This window comes from Cyrtonyx montezumae, unplaced genomic scaffold (genome assembly GCF_038088225.1).
Source record: "Cyrtonyx montezumae isolate F1298 unplaced genomic scaffold, pur_monq_1.0 scaffold_51, whole genome shotgun sequence".
Lineage (NCBI taxonomy): Eukaryota > Metazoa > Chordata > Aves > Galliformes > Odontophoridae > Cyrtonyx > Cyrtonyx montezumae.
In genome coordinates, this window is record NW_027072058.1 from 353472 (window position 1) to 377593 (window position 24122).

General features: G+C 53.5%; 1 protein-coding gene across 4 annotated transcripts in view; it reads right to left on the minus strand.

Annotated features, from left to right (window-relative positions):
- GATAD2A (GATA zinc finger domain containing 2A) overlaps positions 1-24122 on the minus strand; it is a 38295-nt gene that overhangs the window by 4432 nt on the left and 9741 nt on the right. For 3 of the 4 annotated variants that reach the window (XM_065748706.1, XM_065748704.1, XM_065748703.1), the window contains exons 2-7: positions 17366-17440; positions 11144-11415; positions 4302-4431; positions 3670-3801; positions 2332-2421; positions 282-413 (exon numbers count right to left, since the gene is read on the minus strand). In XM_065748706.1, the coding sequence (XP_065604778.1) occupies positions 282-413; positions 2332-2421; positions 3670-3801; positions 4302-4431; positions 11144-11406 (747 nt within the window). In that variant the 5' untranslated portion in view covers positions 11407-11415; positions 17366-17440. The remainder of the gene's footprint in view (positions 1-281; positions 414-2331; positions 2422-3669; positions 3802-4301; positions 4432-11143; positions 11416-17365; positions 17441-24122) is intronic. The other variant, XM_065748707.1, reaches the window with a different exon arrangement.

The window sequence follows — 24122 nt, forward strand, 5'->3', positions numbered from 1 at the left end:
ACCTGTCAGTTAGTTCTTGTAATACAGAGAGCAGATGTCTCTGGTGCAGCCAGGGGAGGACACAGTGCAGGTAAGGCAGCAGGGTTTCCCCATGGTTCACTGGGAGTGTTATGGGACAGCATAGAAAGCACGAGCTGCAATGGTCCTTCAGTGGACATACAACCCTATTAAGGGATGAATGAAAGCTATGAAGGATCCCTCCAGCTAAGCAGAATGATAACTAAGGAAACATTTACGACGAGTTCAGGAAAAACAGAACAGATCTACCACGAAGGAAATACCTGTGCTCCTCTGACAAGAGGTGGCATTACTATCTGTGTGTTTTGCTGGGTTCCTAATTTTGCAGAAGTCTGCTGCCCACCACGAACCAATGGAGGAGGAATAACAGTGCCAGGTATACGTGTAGAAGAGGTCTGAAAAACAGAGGACAGTTTAACTTGCATTTTTCATCCTGGTGCATTTAGACACACACTCTCTTCTGCCCAGGGCACCAAAAGAGCAGAATCCGAAATGTGACGTGGCAATACAGACATGAGAACAGAGGTGGGCAGGCTGTGTGCTCGGGGATTGTTGTTTCACACTCTTCACAGAGCTCAAAATACAAAGAGAAGTCCTGAAAGACGTTTCCATCCACCACTCTGCACAGCTCAGCAGCTCAAGAACCACTGCACTGAGACACAGGAGCCATGCCACAAACAGGAGCACAAGAGCACGGGGTGTGTGAGAGCAGCTCTCCTCTCTGCCTGATGTGACAAATGTGATCTGCCTTCAGCACGAGGACAGCAATGGCTGCAGCACAGCTAGAGATCTGAGCAAGCAAGCAAACAAAAAGCAACTTTATTTTCCAGGGAATGAAGGAACAGCAACATACACACTGCTGGCTCCAAGGAGAGGCACAGGGCAGACAGAAGCTGGAGATGCAGGAGCCTGGGGTGGTTTGGCGTGGGCATGTGTGCAGGAAGGAAAGAAGAAGCAGGAAAGGGGGGGGGGGGGGGGGGGGGAAAGTCAAGCTAAAGAGGCCTGAAACACCACTGACCATCTTTTCTGAGCTGTGGACTTGAAATCTTGGAAGTTTCTCATAATGCAGCAGAAGGTTTCATGCATCACTTACGTTCCTGCAGAGCACGATGCAGCCTCGTCTGCAAGCACTGCCCACAGAGCAGCAAACCCCTCCACCATGCTCACGTGGCTTTGCACACCCACCCCGGCCCCAAGCTGACCATCACCCACAAACTAAAGGTCCTACAAACACCGGAGCTCTCACATCCATGAGCTCCCAGCACGTGTGCACAACTGAGGATGGGGGAAGCTTAACCCCCTTCTGTTACACCCTTCAACTGGAGACTGAACATTAACTCCTACACACACAGGAATTAGTTCTCACAGTTGAGCAGAAGCAGATGGAGGTGAGCTTAACGTGCCCAAACACCACAAATTCAGACAGAGTAAGTGCCACTCTGCATCCTTAGCTCCCAGCTCTCTGCTCTGCCCACTGGCACACGCACACAGCTGGAGTTTAGCTGTCCATGCGTGGGGATTTAACTCGTGGTCCAGTTCCTCTGAAAGTGCTGTCTTCTGAGAAGGCAACTCGCCTTAAGGAAGGGAGTACTCACGCTGACAGATCGCTTCAAGTGCTGTGAACGTCTCCTGCCCAGAGCACACCTTCCCCCCCATCCCTCACGTGGGGCTCTCAGATGAAGAGCTGCCCTTTTCCAAGGGAAAGCATTTAGTGCTGAAGCAGTTTTGAGATCTGCCTCAGATCAGCCCGAGGTAAATAATCAGAAACATTTTAAACTTGAAAATGGAGCAAGATACCGGACCCAGAGGAAGGCTAGGCTGATAGATGTCAATTCCCTCTGTTTTCTTTCCCCCCCAAAAGCTTTCCAGCACTACATTTAATTTAGCCTGAACATAGACCCTTCTCACCAGCACACTGTGCCATTCAGCCACCAAGCCAAAAAGGAAAACCTGATGGCTCACTCAGCCTGCAGGTGACCGTACTGAAGGCACCATTAAACACACCAACAATAGGCTGCCAGTGTTCCCAAGACAAAACTCTTCTGCCAGAGGTCATTAGCAGCCACAACCTGCATGCATTTATCCGTGGAGCAGATGAGGCCCTCCAGGATGGCAAGGATAAGCTCTGGAGGGGCATCTGCATGTGACATCCTACCTCCATCTCCTACCCCAAGCGTTCTTACGCAGCTTACAGTGGGGTCTGTGGGATAGAGCACTGGGTCTGACTCAGAGCTTCCCACCTGGGTATGAGCAGTGAGCTGCTGGCCTGTGCTGCCCCGTGCCCTACCTGGCAGCCGGGCCCGCCCCACTGACCTGCAGGGACGGCTTGCCAGCAGGAACACTCTGCGTGCCCCGCACCAAGGGCGGAGGGGTGGCCACAGCACTCCCAGAGGAACAGGCAGGCTGGAAGAGGAAAAACCAGAAAGAAAGCAGAGGAGTGTAAGGGTGTAGGCAGAATCACAGAGGCTAAGGGAATAAAAGCGTTTACCTCCTTCGCCTTAGTAAGGGAATCTTCAAAGGCTGTGGGTTTCCCCTTCCCCCACCCCTTGCTTCCTCCGAGCACCTCACCAGGCATGTTTAAATGGAGAAGTTATTAGGCAAGTATAGATTAGGTTATGTCAGAAAAAGAACAGAGCCTATGCACCAGAAGCACAGCAATGCAGAACTCTGGTTTAGTAGCCTCAGCTGACAGCTTGCTTCGGTCTCATCCTCTGCCACTACTGCTTCCAGCTAACTGGGTTTGAACACAAGGAGAAAAAAGTTGAAGGCTTCAGTTATTACGGTGAGGATGTGCCACCAGACCCTGCTGAGCTCCAACACCCCGAGCCCATCGCTCAGCAGGAACTGCACACTACGGGCACTTTCACTGCCTTTATTTCCACCTCAGACATCCAGGAGAAAGACACCAACAAGCAAACCCAGCCAACAAGAGGTGCTAACATCCAGCTGCAGTGCAAAGCACACTGAGTCCTACACGTTGCCCCCTGCACAAAACCCATCGCGTCAGCACCACGCACTGCGAAGTCAGAGGGGTGAATTATCACTGAGACAGAGCAGGCACTCAGCCTGCAACCTGCTGGTGACACTGCAGCTCCTCGACACAGAAAGGGGAATTTCTGCTGCTCTGTTTCCTCCCAGCACTTTGGAGAGCGTGTGAGATGCAGGTGGGAAGAGAGGAGGAGGAGGAAGGGCAGGGACTGGGGGCTGACCCACTGCTGCAGAGGGCTGAGCCCACTGGGACCCAGAGCTCCTGGCAGTGGGGATGTGAGCATGGCCACAACCACGCTGGCAGGGCTGTGACGCAGGAGAACCTCCTCCCAGCACATGCCAGCTCTCTCTATGCTGCTTTTTAGGATGGTGTTTAAGTAATCTGCAGCGTATTCCACTCATTAACACACCCGAGGTCACCAAAGAGGCATTCTGCTTTTGAACAGAGTTGACAGGATGAGCTGCCTTGTCTTCTCACCTCGGTGAGAGAAGAATCCCTCAAGAAGGAATGAGGTACACTATAATTCACAGAGGTTCAGCAAAAAGCAAGATACACTTTCTCCAAAAGTTGTCACAGGAACTGCCACAGTGAAATTTCCTTTCTTTTTTTTACTTCCCCTTCATTCCAAGAGGCAAGGTAAGGATTAGCAGGGAAATACACACCTTCTGAGTAGTGGTCTCCTTCTGGATTTGACTCTGCCGTAGCTTTTTCAGCAGGACGAGCTTTGCCTCTTCTAACCGTAGCTCTTCTTTCAGCTGTTTGATCATTCTCTCACGCTCCTCAGGACTGCTTTTCTGCAGGGCCAGGTAAGGCAGTAGAGGACAGGAAAACAGGGAGGGGGCAGAGGGAAAGACAGATACCATGCAAGTTACGACAAGAACTCGCTGCCTTGTAATTGTCATGTATGTCTTAATATCACTGACATGTCTGCAATGCAAGGACACAAAGTGAGGGTGGAAAAAAAGGCTGTCTTTTTGGTATTTCCCATAAGCAAAGTGAAAAAACTGAAGTCAGGAGGAGCCAGGCGACACGCTGAGCACGGGGTATTGCACCCACCAACACAGCCTGTGCTGAAGAGCCCTTTCTGATAAAGGTGCACTTAAGAAGCATATAAAGATTAAGGAGGGGAGAGCCTGGGCAGTAATAACGAAGCACACATCAGCTTCCAACAGCTGCAGGACCCCCTGCCCACGAAGCAGCCCCCCAGGAACCAGGGGCCTCGCTGATCCCGGGCTGCAGGTGGCTCTGCAGGAACACGAGGACGGCCCAGGTCGAAGTGCATCGGTCAACTCACCATGAGTGCCTCCGTGTTGGTCTCTTTCAATGCTATTTTTGTTAAACCATTCATTCTAGGGCTAGAAGGTTCATTGTCCGATAGCACTATGACGTCCGGGGAGGGGACCCGCTTCTCTCTCTTTATTTCACTGCAATTCAGAAGGAAAATGCAGAGAATGAGTTAATAACAAGTGAACGAGCGCTGCGTGCAGCACGGTGTTGCTTACAGCCTCCTGATACATTATTCCCATCTCTCTCAACTTACTGCTTCCCTAATGGGCTGCAAGGAAAGAACCTGACTCCCCTTCTCTTTTTCCCTTCCTAATGCAAGGGGTTTTGTGTTCTGACCTCCCCCACTCAGGCTACAACTGGAACAACTCACACCTACCTACGTTTGCACTGAACTCCTTTGCTATCAGCAGCAGCAAAGAATAACAGACCCAGCACACACAGAAAGCTCCTCAAACACACCCAGACAAACACTGCTTTTAGCTTTGTTTTTGCCTTCGTGCCCTCTATCAGCACTCAGTGTCTGCACCTTACACCTGAGCAACCTGCAAGGAGTCACCCCTCAGCTCCACGAGAAACACCAAGCTGCATTAAAAAATAAATATAACTAAAAGGGCTGGGGATGATGTGACATGGGGTCATCCGGGGGGGCAGGAGCAATCCCCTTTGGTGCCAGGGTTTGGGATTTCGACCCACGTGGCACGGTGGGGTGCTGGGAGCAGGGAGGTTCAGCAGGAGAGCAGTACAGGGGATGGTGCAGCCCAGGGAGTGGTGGCAGTGTTTGTGAAAGGGCTGACAGCAAGAAGAGCAGAACACACACACGTCCGTGCTTTGTTTTCCTTGAAACCCAAAACCAGAAGTAGGAACAATGAAGTTTACACTGTGAACCTTCTAAATTTGTGGTGAGTTATGCACTAGGAAGAATGCCTGAAGAGCTTGTACCAAGCCAGGCTAAGCAAACATTTAAGTGTGGCTTGCACTACTCACAGGTAGAAGAGGTGGCACGTAAGCTTTGTGTTCTTCCTATCAGGTAATTAATCCTCAGATTAAAGAACCATTTCCAGACTTCACTGATACTCCACACACACCAAGAACCCAGTAATTAACCCTTGTTATCTTATGTAGGGATGCAAAGGATATTCACACTGAGCTCACCAGACCGAGCCACGTTTGGGATGCAGCAAAGCCAGCCTACAACACTGCACGGGGAGCTTCCAAAATGCAATTTCCACATTAGTGAAAGGACGACAAAGGGAGAAGTGTCCTCTAGAGGGCACAGCGAGCCAGTAAAGCTGACCTGCTGAAACTCTGAGGGCATCCAAAGCAGCAGAGGCACAGGGGGAAGGTTTCCACTGCCTTCCTGTACCTGGCAGCACAGAACTGGCTGTCAGTGCCCCTGGATGGGCTGTGATGGATCCGGGCCTGGTGGCAACACGTGCCATGCAGCAGCACCAGCTGTGGGACAGGGATGCACTGCTGCACAGGAGAGGAGATGCTGCTCCACGTGGAGAATCCGGGCCCTTGTGGCACCCACAGAGCGAGTCTGGTGTAACCGTGGGGATCCCAAGGGTCCGTGCGTGTGCCCTGAAGCCCCCAGTTCTGGACCCCACGGGACTCTGCTGCCTGCTCCAGCCTTCAAGCCGACCCACACGCACTGCTGGGGTGGGGGGTGCTGCTCTGGGTCCCTCCCAGGCCACAGCACTGCAGGGTTGCAGGGCTCAGAGCACGGCCAGCCTGCTGCCTGCAGGGAGAGCCATGCAGCACAGCCAGCACTGCGCTGTCACCCATGGGCCCGACTCCAGCAGCACCCCAGGCACTCAGGGTTGGGGCCCTGACACCTCAACACTGCAATGCACAGTGGGGCTGAGCCCCACGGAGCCCTCCAGGCACTGCTGTCCTGTGCAGAGTGGGGCACCACGGGGTCACGTGAGGCAGCAGCACGTGACGTGCATGGAGAAAGCCATGGCAACGGGCGGCCCCAGCCTTCATTTTGTGAGGTGAGGTCGGACCCAGGTGCCAGCACAGAAAATGGAGCGGGTCGGGCACCGCGGGCACTACACTGTGGGTGAGCCAGGATGCTGCGTCAACGGCCAGACATTGCTCCTCAAGGAAAAAAAGTGGGGAAATGGACAAGAAGAAGAAGAGAAAAGTTGCACAGAGGGCTGCTGCTGAGCCCACCCGGGGCAATGCCTCACGTGGGGAAGCTCCTGCCCAACTGGGGGGCCCAGCAATGCCCCCACCCACACGGGGCATCCCAGGTGCTTTACCACCAACCTGAGCTGCAGCGCGGGGCAGAACACCACAAATTGATCTTTGAGGAAAGAAAAGAGTCAGTCCTGCTCTCGTGTGAGCCTGTGGGGACAGCGAAACATTGAAAGCAGATGCTCCCAAATGGGAAAGACAATGGGAATATCAGCACCTCCCTCCAAAAAATACTGCCACCAGCAGTTAATAGCTCAGCATGGCCGCGCTGGTCCTGTGACCTTTATCCTCTGAAGCCATCAGCCACGTCCTTCAGCCAAATAAAGACATCATTCTGTTATTCCCCCCCCACCCCCCCCTTTTCAGCTTTCATAAGCATCGCTGTCTCAGTCACCCGGGCTGCACACAGGAAGATGAAAGCAGCACTGCTCTGCAGCTGCATGCCACTATGTGAGCATCCCCAGCAACAAACCACAGCTGAACAGAGACCGTGCAGAGAGTCTGTGTGAAGAGGCGAGTGCAGAGCCCCAGGTGCCATAGGAAAAGGGCTGTGTTTCCTCCCATTCCCTCTTAGGAAACCATACAGCAGAAGGATGGATGCACTGTGCTATGCCGAAGTCCTCCTCGGTGTCCTGGAGCATCAGAGCAGTGTTACTCAGGGAGAAAATAACAAACAGAACACATTCCTTTGGGGACACTACACTGAGTTGGTGATCTGAAGGAAGAAGCAGGGCCAGGTGTGCTGGGATGGTCCATTCCAGGGGACACAGAGCATCACCACGTTCACGGGACAGCCCCAGAACCACAGCACCTTCAAGTCTGTTCCTACCGACCCAGAGACGGCAACACCACACCAGGAACGAGCTGCCATCCACAGACCACATCTTACCCACGCTCTGAAATGCCCTTTAAATCCCTCCAAAAAGAAATCGATGGTCAATCCACCGAGCGTGGCATTGGAGCTGCAGAACTACTGACCTGAAACATGAAGGGCACGGCTGCAGAGCAGGGCCCCGAAGCCTCGTGCTGTGCTCTCCCAGCACGCTGTGCCCAGCAGCAGGTAACCAGAGCAGGCACTGCAACCACTGCTCAGACGAGAGCTTAATCTACATGAGCAAATATGCAACAGTTTTGCCTCAGTCCATTCAGCAATCTCTTGTATACTCCCATCCAAAAATATTTGGCAGGGAAGGAAGACAAACAAGGCAAGAACAAGCAATGCAGTGGGGAAAAGAGAGCTCTCTTCTTTTTTTCTGGAGATGCATCTACGTGAATCAAAGGGGCTGTGATGGATCTAGCAACCGCGGCGTGCAACCGAAGCAAAGCAAACTTCATTCCTTTCCTGCCCTCCTCTGAACATAAATTAAACTTTAATCAAACCATCTCTACATTTAAAACACGGCGTTAAAATCCCTCAAGAAACTTTTTCTTCGTTGGTTTTTTTTTTTTTTAAGCCAGGCTCAAAACCAAAAGGAACAAACGAAAACCCAAATGCAGAACTCCAAACCTGACACCGCACCCAAGCCCCACCACGAACACGCAGGGTGCAGCAGCTAGGCCAGCTCACACAGCCTCCAAACACTTTCCATTTAGATGTTATTTTTCATTATACAACACAACCAGTGGAGGAGACGATTGTTCTGAGGCTCCAGAGCAAGGCAGAATCCCCCAAGCACACATTTTATAACCAGCAGGACTGTAAATTAAAGGAAATAAGGAGTTGAGATGCTGCCTTGAACTGCAGGGATGCCTTTGGAGCCCTCGTCCTCCTCTCTCCCACGGTTGTCACTGTGGCAGACAAGCTGTGGCTAAAGCCAACCCAGCTCACGTGCCACTTGGAGAGCCCAGAGCCCAGGGCTGTGGCTGTGCTTTGTACCTGTGTGGGTCACACATCAGGAGACATCAGAAGGGTGAGGACAACTGCAGCAGAATGCGGCCCAGGAGTGCCAGATATGGCCTGGTTGGCATAGCCAGACTTCAACCCCAACTAGAAGGAAAAGTGGGACTGCAGCTTCCCACGAGAGGATGCCACGAGGAATACGGCTGCCGGTGGATCACCGTGCCCAGGAACAGCACTTGTGGTCTCCACCAGAGCTCACTGTGAGCCTGAAAGCTCAGGCAGTCTGACAGATGCTCTGCTCCTCCAGCCCCTGCATCAACGCATGGCTGGGTGTCCCAAAAGCCTTCACACTACACCATCCCACTGCCGACGGTTGGTGCTCTTACTGAGCAGGGAGAGCTCCTTCCTCACGTCCAGCCCTGGAGCACAGGGACACCACGCAGAGCAGCAGGCTTGGCTTTGGCCTGGGGTGACCTCCCAGAGCCTTCCACCACGACAGGCTTCCTTCTGTTTCTCCTGGCATCAGAACATGTGCTCCAACCAGACACTATTTTTAAACGTAACTTCAAGGATCAGGGGTAAAGGAAAGAAAAAAAAACTTGAAGCAAAATACATTTTTAAGTTCAGTGCGGAGATGCTGCCAGGTCTGTACTCCAGATCTTGAAAAATGATTTCAGAAAGATAACCCATCCAATCAGCTTTACGTCAGCTCCTCTGCCATTGCTGCTGGGCCACCTTTTCCAAGGAAAATATTATGATTTCAGTTCTAAAAGCATTAAGGAAGTTTGAAAGTCGGAACCCCATACATCACTGTGCATGAATTTACCCCACGAGAAGTTGGAGCAGCTCAGTCACTACAAGCAGCAGCTTTTATTCACCTCCTCAGAACATCAGCTCAGCTGCTTTGAAAACACAGGTCTGCTGAGAGCTGAGAGCCAAATTCCTCTGGAGATCAAAGGCCCGGAGAGGTAAGTCCCTCACTTAAAAACATCCCTATGAAATTAAGATCCACCTTCCCACAAACGTTGATTGCACTCCTATATGTGCGAGGGGTCAGATTCATCCTGAGACAAGCTTCCCTGTATCAGATCAGAGTGAGACCACGGCCCTGTGAGAGGCATCAGCATCCCCACCTACAAACTGCACCCAAAGAGCTCACCCAGAGCATCACAGAGCTCTTCATCACGTTAATTAAGATAAACTTTGTGGGCTTGCTTTCACAATGTCTCCTTGTGGCAAGCGTGCTGTGGTATGGGGAAACCTCCTCTCCCCTCAGCACAGCAGCATCCATCACCACCTGAAACAGCAGCACTGCGTGGAGAGGATGCCCCATCCCTGGACAGGGGAATGCTGGAAGCTCCACGTGCACCCTGCTGCCCCCATCCCACTGCATGCCTTGCAGCACACGTTTACAAAACACGGATTCACAAAGAGCACGTGCATGTGGGGGCAAGCAGCACAACGAGAGCGCGAGGACAGCCGACTAACTTATCAGCTTCTAGCTACGAGTGATCTTCTCAGATATTCTTCAAAAAAAAAAATCACAGTATGCATACTTGCATTAATTAGCAGCCAGCAATTATGCCAAAAGATGCCTTCAGAGATTGGCCCCTCTCAGCACAACACACTGCCTGACATGGGAACCACCACCTGCCCCAGCTAGCTGCTTCTGGGCAGGACAGGGGCAAACTCGAGCGACCTGTGTTATTTGTTGCAGGTCTGCTCAGTGAGCTGGCAGCTCTCCCCTCTGCTCAACCAAACTGATGGAAGAGGTCTTACTTTGCAAACACGGAAGCGATTTCTGAACAGAGCCGCTGTGGTCTTGGTTATTTCTCAAGCATCAAAAGTTGGGAAAAGTTTACGGGTGAGTTGCCATGACACATCAAAGACAGCAGCCTTCCCAGAGCACCCCTCCTCCCCGTAACTCCCGCGCAGTTGATAAGAATCTCGTGTTTTCAGTTTCACATCTCAAATCTGCACCGCTGTAATGTCTCACATCCAAACAGATGCAGATTCATTACTCTGAGAACTGTTTATCCCACGTTGCATGCAGGAAGGCCCAGTCCTTGCAGCACTGCTCCCATGGAGCTGGGAATAACGAAGCTCCCGACTTCCTGTGGCACAAAGCAAGGTCTTTATGGTGAGCAGGTTTTTATCCTGCTAAGGGCAGGACCTGGGTTCGATAGAGCAGAAATCTGGAACGTGGCTGTAAGGAGATGCCCCTCCCTCAGGAACACCTGATTCACCAGTGCACCACGAGCACAGGTCAAAGGGAATGTCCTGCAGCCCTGGAGTAAGGTTTGCCAAAGTGATGAGCAACTGTGAATTTGTTCTTTGAGATATCAGCGCTCGGACACAGGAAAGCACCAAGAACCCATCCTACAAAGAACTGCTGCAGAGGGGTGCCATGCTTCACAGTGCCTTCCAGTGCCAAAATCCACCATTCACATTAAGAAGAAACTCAGACTTATCCATACACACTGCTCTGGCAGGAGGAATCCAGCTGCAATCCAAACTCCTCTGTTTGACCAACTACCACCTATTATTTTCCCTGTATCAGAGCTCAATTAAAAAAGAAAAACGTCCTCAAAGTCCCAACCTCAAAGCACAGCCTGCAGGTCTTGCTATTCAGGACCATGCTCTTTACTCAGCTGCCTGAGCTCGTGGAACAGCACCAGCACAGCTCAGGGATGTCACACCAGGAGCCAGAGCTGCAGCTCACCCTTCAGACTGGGGCTCCTGCTACCCCAAATGCACCAGGAGCTCCTTCCCAGCACACAGCTCACTGTGCAGGGCCCCCCACCACTCACCTTTTAGAAGTACTCATGTCCACGGGCTCGTCTCCTGTCTGAACCTCCACTTTAATGGTCGCTTTCACCTCTCCACTTTTTAACAGTCCTTGCACTTTTCCAGCTCCGGGATCCGTTTTTATTTTCATGTCTCCTTCAGCACTGATTTCAGTTCCTAACAGTCCTTTCTCCATTTTTAGTTTCTTACTGTCCACATCGTTATGCGGTACCTCACGTTCTAAGGCTCGTTTCTGACTTCGTGTCCTGCATGCTTCCTCTGTCATTGTGAGGCTCTGGGGGGAGAGAGGAGACACAAACGAGTTAAGTGCCTGGCAAAAAGTAAGTTGGACCAGAAAAAAAAAAACAAACCACCTTAATTTCAAAACAGGGCAAAGTACAGCGCTGCTGCAAAAGAAGTTCTGAAAGAGCAATAAAAGTTGTGCTCCTCTGCTCGCCTGCCCTATCTGCAGCACACATCGCAGACTGCAGCCATTAAGCGCCCAGCATCACCCTGCCTGCGCTCCTTACGTGAGGCAAAAACAAACAGAAGAGGCAAAACAAGAAAGCACAACTCAAACCCCACCGAGCATCAGCTACAAGCAGGGATCGTAACACCAGCACAAGGAGCACGCAAACCCCCACGCCTGGAAGAGTTTGGAGCTCTCCCAAGAAGCAGGAAGAGCGTACGGATTTGCCTGACATGCAAATAACCGTAATTACAAAATTGGAGATTAGGATCGGGCTGGGAGCGCTGCCACGTCTCTCCCAGGACCCCCAGCCCTGGCTGCGGGCTCTGGGACCACCACGCCCTGCAGGGACAGCCCTCCACGCTCCTGGATGAGCACAGCCCCTCCTGGGAGGGGAGGAGGGCCGGGACACCGGGTACCTGCGGACACCCCTCGGACGCAGAGCTGAGTCAGGCTTTGATCCCATGACATCACTGGGCTCCACATGACCCTTCCCAGGATGCAGCCTGCGAGACAAAGCACTTTCCAGAAACCAGTCTGAGCCGGCAGCGGGCGACCCGCAGCGGGGCTAACCCCGGCGCCCGCAGCATCCCCACCGCTCCTCCTCCTCCTCTTCCTCCGCCCGCACCGCCGGCCCACCCGGGGCTGGCACGGGGCGTGGGGAGCCCTCCCCCCCTCCCCCTCCTTCCCTTTCTAATTAATTAAGAGTCCCTCCCATCACAGTGTCCCCCTCCCCCCCCCCCCCAACCTTTTAAACTGGATTCCAAGAGCGAGGCCAACGCACAATAGTTGGACCAAGTCTTCCAAATGTTTTTAGCAGCGAGATTAACATAATTACGCAACATCATTAACCTCTGCTCACCCCCCCCCCGCCCCCCACGATCCACCAATGTCACCCGAGCGCTCCGTGACATCGCAGTTTGGATGCTCTAAGCCCTGCACGGCGACCACAAGTTTCTCTGCCTGCTGTTATACAGAAAACTTTTTTTTTTTTTTTTAAAGGGATGGGAAAAAGAAGAAGAGCTTCAGCTGCAGACAGCACATAGCTCTGCTCAGCCCATCACTGCCGGGCAGGAAGGTGTCAGAGGGTGTGTGTGTGTGTGTGTGTGTGTGTGTGTGTGTGTGTGTGTGTGTGCTGGGCTGAGCTCAGCAGCACAGCACCATGGCAGCTCGCACCCAGCTCCAGCCACAGACAGACAGCAAGGCTGCTCCTCAGCCCAGCAACCCGGGCAGGAATGACAGATCTCACTGCTGTGCATTCAGTACCTGAAGCTGGAGCTGCAACCAAGAGCCACCAGCCTGCTCGCAGACACCGGGCTTTGCTGTTTTCACTGAGGAACTCTTGCAGCAGGGCTGCTCAGTTAGTACAAAACCTCCCTGAGAAGACAAAAAGCAAAACCGAGCAGATCTGGGTCTGCTTTCCAGTACCTATGCACCCCCTGCTCCTGGAGGAGCAGCACAGCTCCAGCAGCAGGTGCTGACCCAGCACTGGTCAGTGCCTCTGCACTTCAGGAGCAAGGCTTCAAGTTTTAGGAGTGCTTATAAGGCACAGATTTCTATTCTTTTGTTATTCCCAGTTTTAACCGAGATGAGGGATAGGAGCTTTTCAAGCTGTACTGAGGGACTCTATCCCTACTGTACTCAGAGCCAGGCAGGATTCACAGCTGGATCCTCCTGACCCACATCACCACAGCTGCATGCAGTGGGGCAGAGCCCCAGAGCCTGCTCAGCACCCCTGGGGTGAGCCCTGCCACCAGGGCAGCCCAGCAGCAAGCACAGGCTGCATGCAGCACACACACCTTCCCAGCACAGGTTGTCCAGGACAGCACACCAGCATCGACGTGGCCTCTCTGCTTTGCAGCAGCGATGGGACAGCAACTGTTAGCAAGAAGACAGTGCTAGGTGGGCACAGATCAGCAGCTCAGAATGCCCAGACCCCACAAAGGACAACGCATCGCTTCGGAAGTCGTCCCCAGATCCCCACTTCTGCTCCTCCAACTTCAACAGGCAGCAGACAGCACGAGGGGCACGCAGCGCTGGCACGGCCCGACCCCACCTCCCATTTTACAGGAGGAAGGGTAAGCAGGAATTATGCAGTAGGTTTTTATGGGAGGTTCTGCCTTTTATGACCGTGAATAGCACAGCTCAGAGCGGAGAGCTCAGGACCTCAGCAACCAATTCTCAGCTTTAGGTGCCACTGCTGTAACAAATTAACTCCTACCATCAATTCAAAGGCAGTTTAGTGTACAGTATTGAACACACTCTTGCTCCAAAGCCCTCCATGCTGCTCCACTGCCCTCTGAGCACACTCCCAGCAGCCAAAGCCCAAACCTGTGCTGAGCTCATGGCCTGGGAAGCACCACACGTGGCAGTGCCCGTGGCACCACCTGCTCACCTGCTGCAAAAGCTACAGAATGGGGCAGAGGAAGGCCCAGATTGAGATGTGGGGAATTAATCACTTTGTGCTGATGTCTCCTGATGTGCAGTGCAGCCCGAACCAAGCTGGGCAGCCCCAGCGTGGCAGCAATGATGCTGGCATTCGGTTCTCACTGCTCCCACAACACAGTGATGTTAAACAGAAGGGGACAAAATGAGAAGGACCTCCAGGGCTTCGTGGGAACCCCCACCAATGGGAGCAGCACTGCTCTGCAGGGCTCACTGAACACAGCAGCCCTCCTTCCTTGCACCAGAAGTGAAGGGGGAGCAAAAAAAAAAAAAAGTAGAAAGAAAGAAGGGCAAGGTTAGAGAAGAGGAAAGGGGAGATGAAAGCACATGCACGCCCATACCCCGGGGTGAGCAGCAGCCAGAGGTGGCTCCAGCTATCTTCTAGGTGCAGCTGATCAGAGCCCAGAGATGCCCCTGCACGCACTCCTCGCTGCAGCTGAGCTCTGTTTCTCGGAGCACCCTAGGTGTTACGTCGCTTTTCTGTTTTGTTTTTTCCCCATATCCTCACTGGGGATGAAGGCAGAGGCCTCATCTCTTTGGCAAAGCTACGATCCCTGCGCACGCAGCACTGTGTGAAGCTGCAGTGGTGCCCACACACACACGGGCAGGAGCTCACGGCCTCACCGTGTGAGCCTCAGGAATCCCAAACTGAGATCAGGACGATCGTTAGCATTATTATTATTTTTTCACAAACAGTGAACGAAGGCAGGACGAAAACAGCAGGCTGACAGAAACGAGAACCCCAGCAGCTGCCCTCACCCGGGCTCCTGTGCCACCCCGGGGCCGCGCTCCCCACGGCAGCGCCCCGAAGCAGTGGGGTGGAGGGCAGTGGGCGCCCTGCTGCCAGCCCACCAAGGGTTAAGCCCTGCCATTTTGGTGCCATTCACCGATATGTCCATTAAGGGTGTTACATAACAAAATGGCAGCCCTTAACCCTTTCCTCGCCGGCTGCCACACTGCCGTGCTGAGCGCCGGCCGGCGGCACTCCCAGGCGTTGGTGGCCCTGACCCCACCACAAATCAATGGGAACGTTTCCCCTCTCCGGGAGCGCGCAGGGGAAGGAAGATAAGCAGCCTCGCTCAGCACCTCTGGGTACTTGCTGGTAGAAGCTGAAAGCCCACAGAAGTTTCCTCTGTGCCAGGGCACGAGGCACAGAGAGAGAAGCACCAGTGGGCGCGGGGATGGTGGCACAGCAGCGGGTCCACGGTGGAAAGCATCCCAGGGATGCAGCCCAGTGCTGCAGGAGAACAGCCACGCTGTGGGGCAGCAGGGTACCATGCTGCCCTGTGCCAGCAGCAGTGCCCAGCACCCACGGGTCCCTCTGACAGTGGTGCTCAGCACCACACCGTGCCCACAGCACCAAGGCCATCAGCCTGCATGCGACCGAGTGCACGTGCCATCAGCAGGCAGCTGCTGAGGCTCTGAGCACCACGAGCAGAGAGCTCTGCTCTTGGCCAGGTAGGAGAGCGGAGGTCTCGAGGCACAAGGAGGCACTGCTCTGCTTCGCTCTGCTTTTGTGTCAATGCACCTTAAGAGCAATCGCTGTTTACAGTACAGCTTGGCTCCGTCTGCTCACAATAACGATTAGAGCACGGGATTGTGAGCACTCCGTGCACCACAGCAGTCACAATTCCTGACAAAGCTCCACGTGCCACAGACGATACCCAACAGAGCTGCGTGGATGCGGGGCAGCCACGGCCTGCAGAGATCAAACTGATCTGCAGGAATTCGGGGAGCACGGCCGAGCTGATCTGAGACAACTCGTGCTTTTTTCTTTTTCAATGCACGGCCCTATCCACAGTGCAGCTCTTCCCCCAGAGCAGGGACTCACACTGCTGTGCCCAAGGGCAGCACACACAGCCTGACCTCAGCCCCACAGTCCCATCAACCCGTGCAGATATTAGCTAATGATTAAAAACTGTTTATCCAGCATTTATTTTCACTCAGAAATAAGGCTTAGCGCACACACTCTGCATTCACCCAGTGTTAGTAACCCATCCTCAGTCCACACACAGATGGGATAAGCACAACTGGACACAAAGGACAGCACCAAAAGGAAGAGCTGGGCAGTGCTGGGAGTTTTCTGATTCTCCACTTCACCCCGTGCTCCAAACAACAGCTTTAGAGTTACAGCAGCTTTAAGGCCCCAGCTCGGGTCTGCAGCCTGCACACAGAGGGTGCTGCCCACAGCCACTGCGGGAGGGATTTGCTTGACCTGAATTCTCCCCCAAGTTTTATGGATCTATTTTTGTCTAGCAACCACTGGGCAGGAAGTCTGCTAATGACTACGTCTGGGCTTTGTATTACCCAACAAAATACAGTTACCAAGATCCCTCAGAGCAGAACAGCAGATGAGTGCACATCTCTGTCGGGGCTCACAAGGGCAGAATTCAGAAAGTGAGCAAAAGGAGACAGCACTCACGTGTGCACCTCTGCAGCCTCAGAGCACACGGCGGGCGCTCACAGGTTGACTCCTCACTGATCAAGAGAGCAGGTTAAGAAGTTTCCACAACTGTGGTCAACACGTCCAAGCACCGCAGCGTATCTATGACTCTCACTGCTGCTCCCACTCCATCGCTGCTGGCTGATGTCACACAGGGGGTGCTTGTGTGATGTCACTTGGCCTTTCCCTTCACACGAAGGTAGCTCTGTTTTGCACAGATCTGGGCTCGGGGCTCAGCTCTGAAGCTGACTACAGCACAGAGCGTAGCAAATCAAATCAAAGCTACGAGCTTGCTTTTCTAGAGGAGGTGCTGCTGTCAAGCTGAAGGGAAGACCAGAAGCACTTAAACCCATCACCAGAGTGGGGGGAGAAAAAAAACCCACACCAAAAAACAGCCACTGGACAAACGCTGAAATCACTAATTAAATAACAGTTCATTTGCCAGTCCATTAAGAAGGGAGCACCACCTGCACAGGACAGCCACTGCAGAGAGCTTCCCAACACACAGCTCCACACACACGCTGCGGAGTTGCAGGGGAGCTGCACAAATCTCATTTCCATTCACCACTTTGCTTCTGGGGGTTGCACAAACGATCGAGATCTACACGGGTCTCAAGGGAGGAATCTCTGAGCACTCACTATTGCCTCTCCTCTTGTTCAGGACCGAAAATACTCCGCAGCTGTTGTGAATGCCCAGCTAAAAGGAAGCGAAACTCCTCTGTCTGCCCATCAGTAAGCTGAGGAGACGCACGGATTTCGGAGCGCTGGTTCAGTGTTAAGGGAAAGGTGATTTTGGTTAAGGCAGAAGCTGAGTCGGACAGCTGAGCTCTGCTACAGCACCATGTGATGATAGCCCACCCCCCCAGCACCGTGCCCCCCCAGTCCTACCCGTCAGTGAGGTTCATGGGTCCCGTGGGGGGTCCTGTCTGCACCACGTGGCTGAAAGCGACCGCAGTGAAGGTCCTGCAGGAAAAGACAAGGAGGTGAGCACACCTTTGGTCCACGTAGTGATGGGCTCACCTGAGACAGAGACCCTAAAGCCGTGGGAAGGGCAGAGAGCGCATCCTCTGGTTCGAGCTGGGAAGGAATTGAAGTCAGGGTTTGAATGCTTTCAGATCAACACACGAAGTCACACATCAGCTCTGTTCAGCAATCGCTGATTTTGTGTTTGCGTGTGAAAGACACCTGAGTGCATCTGCTGTCCTACACTTGCTCACACGCCACAAGAAGCCCTTTTACAACCCCCCCCCACACAGCACAACCTCCCCACCTTCCTCTTCCCACTCTAAGAAAACACTGAGGGAAGAAAGAGCGAGCCTGCACACACTGACCAGTGAGAAAACACCACCAAACCAACCCACGGACTGCACAGCTGAGGGGCAGTGAGCACACACAGCACTGCTGCCAGCCCGCAGCAAACACCGGGGCCACAGCACCAGTCCAGCAGTGCTCCCCGTGCTGGTGTGCAGCAATGGGTGCACTGCAGCTGCCAAGTGCCCTCTCAGAAGCTCAGCCTCTCCTTTCTGCTGAGCCACTGAGTGCTCTGAGTCATTTCCCTCCTCCAAAAGTCTTTTTGGAGCTGTTTTCTGTCATCTGTGGGCAGGACAGCAGCTCGCCACCTCCTGCTCTCTGGACTGGGGGGGCCGGAGGGCCCCTCACCCCCAGGGTGGGGGGCACTGCCCTGTGCTGTGCCCTTTGCAGCACCCACAGTTTCCAATGGGTTAAACATGCTACAAAATTGCAGGGAGAGGAACTTAATGAATGGATATGCAACTGCATTCTGGGTCTTGATTAGCTATCTAGAGGGCAGGTCTTGCTAATTATAGCTCATCCTATTAGTCCAATACTTTTCTAATTAGTAGCCCATTGAAAACCATCGTTACAGCTACTTCAGGGCCCCTGCTCGGATCCAGCAGTGCTGCAGTGCATCCACACCTGGCTGGGACACAGACACCAAAACCTCCAAAAAGCCATCGCAAGCGATGAGCTCCTGCACTCATTATTAACTGTGACACTGCCACAAGTTGTGACACTGCTGGGAAAAAAGAAAGGCAGAGAGGGGGGAAGGAAAAGGAGGAGCGAGCAGGAATCACTCCTTCCAAAGTGATCCGGACAGGGGAAGTCTGAGCTGAGCTGGGGCTCCTGCCTGCCTCCATTTTTAACAAACCGTAGCATTAAACTCCCATCGTGCTCCTGTCATGGGACTAAAATAGTTTTCATCTTACGAGGACACGAGGAGCTGTTTAACTGCTTCCCTGCCACGGGATGCTGCAGCTCTGCCCTGCAGAGACGGAGCTCTGAGCACCCTCAGCTCCAGCACCCCATCCCCACGGCACGCAGTGCTGAGGAAGAAGGGTTGAGATGTTTCGGAGGGGTTCTTGGTAAAGCAGCACTGCAGGGATTCCCGTGGGAAGCAGGCACTTAAGTGGTTAACAGTGGGAAGTGAAACTCGGCCGGAGCAGCTCTGGCTTTGACAAGTCCCAGCAGAAGGGGCTCCATTGAGTCCCATGGAAGCACGTGCAGGGATCCACAAGCAGCATGTCCCCCCTCCAGAGCGGGCAGCATGCTCCAAGCTGAGCCCCTGGACACCACTCGAAACCAAAAGTTGGTGCTTTCAGACCAAAGTGCCAACGTGCTTGGACTGCTCTCAGTCCCAGGCTGCTGCACCTCGGTGTCACCGCAGTGCCATGCCTGATCCGAGCCCCCTCTGCCTTCCGGGTGCAATGTGTGCCACACTGCTGGCAGAGGAGGAGGGGGGGGTCTCTTCTCTATGCACTGCGAGGAACAGCTTGGCAGAATATCAAAGAGAAGGGGGACACGAAGGCATCGCCCCACTCACTTCGTGCCTGACAGCTCCGAGGGTGGCAAGGTGACACTGCCACCATCCTCTGCTTCACAGCGGGGTCTTCCTCCTCTCCAGGATAATCCCTTCCGTGCCCACCTGGCTTCATCCAGCATCACCCCCGGAGGTGTTACAGGAGGATTTTTCTTCTTTCTTTTTGGAGCTCGAGGTACCGTCCTCCACCAACGACACGCTCTTCATCTCAGTGGTAGGAGTGTGTTAATAACCCATAAGCTAATCATTCTGTCGCAGCAATCTTTGCTTCCCTGCCTGTATTATTTAAAAACCAAGCTGAGGGTGTGCGTGGAGCATGACACTGCTCAGCAATCCAAATAAGGGAACGAAATGGCAGCTTGGCAGGAGCCCAGCAGCCACACCTATTGACGGGGGAAGCAGCACAGCCACCCCAGACATTATGGCAGCAGCCCTGTGCACAGCAGCACCCACCTGTGCTCCCACATCCCCCCCCATGGCACCGTGGGGGGGAGCGTGGGGTGCTCTGCCCCCGCCCCACGGCCACAGGAAGCGGTGCTGTCACTGTGCCCGTGGGACCGAGGGCTTGTCCTGAGCAGCAAACCATCTGTGTGCTGTGGAGCACCACGTGCAGAAGGGAAATGGGATGCGTGAGATCCGAGTTAGATGCTGTTACTCCGCTCCACGGTGTGACACAATGGATGGCTGCCACAAGAGCGTGAGGGCAGAGAGCAACCAGAGGTGTGAGAGCTGCAAGGAGCACCCTGCAAAGGGAATATTCCCACCAAGGACGTGCCTGAGTCTCCTCAGGGATCAATGACGTGCAATATTAAAAGGAGTCATCTTCAGCTACTTCTTCTGACTTCATCATCGCCGCAGCTCTCGAGCACCAGTGACCGAGCAGCCCTCCAGCTGCCTTTGTTCTCTAAACCACTTCTACTGCTTAAGTTCTGGCCATTATTAAGCCATTGTCTCCGGGTTTAAACCGGTTTTGGTCTGACAAAATGAAATGAATCCATCCCTCTCTGGACAGTCTTGCAGCAGCAGAATCATTGCCAATACCTTCAACGCAAGCACAGTCTGCAGCCACAACCCAGAAGGGCACTCCTCGACCTCACTGTGCTGCCACGAAGCTCAGAACATCTGCCTAAAAAGATGCAAGTCCACCTGCTTTGGGATTTAAGAGAATATCAGAGCCACCAAGTACTCCACACACTCATTAAGGACCGTCACGTGCATGGCCCACAGATGACAGTGCTGCCCTCGGACCCACTCAACACAACCCAGGCACCTTCCAGACACCAATGGAAGCAACAAGTTCTGCTCTCTGTTCTCCACTACTTACAACAGGCTGCCACCCCAAAACAAAGGCTGCATCTATACACCTGTAAAATAAAACCTAGCAGCACACATGCAGCAGCATCCCATAGAGCATCACACCTGCACTGAGCACAGATAGTTTCGCTGTTGTGCAACAAAAAGCCAAAACTGTGCCTCTGTGCTGTGAGCACACCCGAGCTGCTCAGCACATCTGTACGTACAGCCACGCCAGGGATGTGCAGACACCCAATGCTGCTGCAGACAGGGTTTTCTCAGATCCTATTAAATATGAATGCCTTCAGTTTACTTCCTCTAATTCTTGTGAGCATTTCAAAGCTTGGGACCACGTGGCTGCACCAGCAAATGAGCGGCCGGGCACGGCTGACGGGCTGCAGCAAGGAAGTCCTCCTCCAGCAATAGGTAAATAACCATGAGTATGAAACCTCACATTAGGCAGTAAATGGGATCTTTAACATCTCCAAGGTCTTCCACACTTGTAGCATAAATCAAGCTGAGCAAAAAAAAACCACTACTGTCCACCTTGGGACGTGCGGAGCAGTGGCAGCAGTGGCTTTGTTGCTCTCCCTGTTTATCAGGGACCCACCTGGGCCTCGTGTGCTCTGTTCCAGCTGTGTGCTGGGCAGCTCGGAGCTGCTACAAGGAAACACTGCCAATGTGTCAGCTACAGCATCACCACCCAGGGCAGAGCAGCAGGGTCTGCAGCCAGCAGTGGCAGAGCCCCTTCCCTTGGGGGAAGCAGCAGGCTCACCAGGTGCTGCTGTTAGGAGTGTCCCACTGAACTGAAGATGTGTTTTCCTGAACGTTAACACCTACAGTCCCACGCACACCAGAAGTGTGCATTTGTACCCCACAGAGAATTAGGCAGGCCACGACCAAATCAATGCCAAGACCAACTGAAAACACAATCAAAGCTGTATCTTTTCCCCATTGGGAAGCTGCAAAATGAGCCTGCACTCCTTCCCTTCCCGCATCCAGTGCAAAGACCCCACTGCAAACCTCTTCCTTATTCTGGGGAACTAACAGTCTAACAGAGAAGGGAAGCATCCTGCCTGCACCTCCTACACATCCATCACTGCACTCCTTCACTTCAAGACCGAGGGAAATGGTTTTGCAGGTCTCTGTGGTACATGCTGCGTGCACTCAGCAGATGGGACAGCCACAGCACGGAGATGCTGGAGGGACTTATCAGGGGCAATGCAAAACTTCTCCTCCAGAGAAGCACAGGTGAGAAGGAGAGCACATTACTCAGCAGCCCTCAGCTGTGCACAGCTCAGGATGCAACCCTGGGGAGGTTGGTGATATTGGAGCTGAGGAGGAACAGAACAGGCGCTGCTACAGCTGCACCTGGTCAGAGCTTCTCCTTCCCTAACCCATTTCAGAGTGACAAAAGGACAGCTGTACTCCAACATCTCTGCTTAAGAATCACCACGTGGAAGCTAGGGATGCGCGAAACTTGCTACGCTTTACTTTTGTCCCATACAATCCAAACAGCCTAACCTCACTTTTGTCCCTCAAAATACTCATGGTTGCTTAAAGAGCTGTGCCCACCAAGCCACAGCACTGCTCTCCAGCCCTGTCTGCTCAGAGGAGGAGCCACCAGCAGCACAGCAGGCTGCAGGCTCAGGAGCCCCAGCAGAAGGAAGAGGCAGTCTGTAATTAAGACATAGGAAAGCTGTCTGGGAGGATTCCTTCCTGCCCCATCCCAGCCACAGCCCCCAGGTGATGCTGAACAGGGGGCACAGACACGTGCCAGTGTTGGGAGGCCGACACCAGGAGCAGTGCCAGGCAGCACCACCAGCAATCCCGTGGTCTGGAGAGGGCGGGGGAAGGAGAAGTGCTGAACAACCGAAAGCCAGCATAGGAAACTGCACGTCAGTAAGCCTAACCTTTGCTCGGACACGATCCCACAGCACCAGCCTCAGGCCACTCACTCGTGGTTTCCCCACCTGAACGTGGGCACAGGGTTCAGCTGGCAGTGACACTGATGCACATGGGGCACTCTGAGCGTGGAGGAAATATCACATTAATAACTTCTTGCAAGAAGAACATGCCTGTGAGCCTCCTGGGGCTGTCCAGCTCCTAAATCCCATGTTCCTGCCCCCTCCTGTTCCCAAACCAACACAACTCCACGTGCCCACTGCAATGCCACACACACGAGTGTGGTAACACAACAGCAAACAGTACTTCCCCACGTCCAAGAATAAGTCCATCGTATTTCCAGGTACCACAGCGTCCACAAAGTTCTACATTACTCCAATAATGACCAAACAGGGGACTGGAATTTGATGAGCACCCATCCCAGAGCTCTCCATAGCGCTGGTTGTTCTGTGAAGAGGAGCAGTACTGCTTTTTCTTTCACGTCATACGAGAGCTCTGCGTGTGTATGTCAGTCCAACACAGAAACACACACTGCATACTTTCTTTCCAACCTCCCTCTGCCTTGCACTGCTTGGGCAGCACCTCCCTCCAGCAGGAAAACCTCCATGGCCACACAGGAGCTCTGACCTCTCTCAGCAGGTCTGAACGAGGCGGTCCTTCAACACCCAAAGGAGCTTTAAGCTTCATTTCCTACATGCTCCCAGCTACCTGAGGGATGCCAGAAGTCAGCTGCCTTTAGATTTACCCCAAGTGCTCTCCTCTGCCCCCCTCCCAGCACAGCACAGGTGGTGCAGACAGAACCACAGCCCCACAGTGCCCCGAAACCATCACACAGCACAGGAACACCACCTGAGTTTACACCAACAGTTCTGAGCAGCTCCCTGTATGCCTACCAGCCTGTAATTACTACAGAAAGTCACAGTGCAGCTATATTAAGTTCCTGTATTAGCATAGTGACACTGCAGCCGAGCTGGCATCGCCGCATCACCGCCCATCGGTGTAACCCCACGGCCACGTAACACTGCACTCCCACCTCTGAGCACAGGGAACATCTGCAGCACGGATACACAGTGCTCCTTCCCAGCAGGACCCATCCTGGTGTCCCTCCCTTCAGGCACAGGACTCAGCCCTTCTCACACCAACACACTGAGAAGCAGAGCAGTTCCCAGCGCAGGAGTAGGGCTGCATGGGAGGCAGTGCTCTGCAGGGACACAGCCCCTCAGCACAATGCAGCAGCACGGGGCTCTGTGCCACCAGAGTGGGCTCCTAGTGCCATAAGGTGCCACTGTGATGCCACCTTCAGGGATGCCTCCATCTCAAAGACCCCACGCAGTACACACACACAACGTGCCACGCATCATCCCTCTTATTTCTTACTTTTACCATCTCTGTTCCTGGTCCTCTCCCACCTCGTGCTCTCCGCTGACCACGCATCCGCTGGGCTCCAGCTTCCCTGTGCTGCTCTCCTGGGGCTTGAGAGGTGCTCAGCAGTTTGGGAGCAGGGAGGGATGCACTCCCGGCTCCTGCCTGCTCCGGTGTGCCAGCAGTCACAGATTCCCAAAGGGCCCTCTCCAGTTTTCACTTCCTGTGTAACACTCCCTGCGAGCAGCT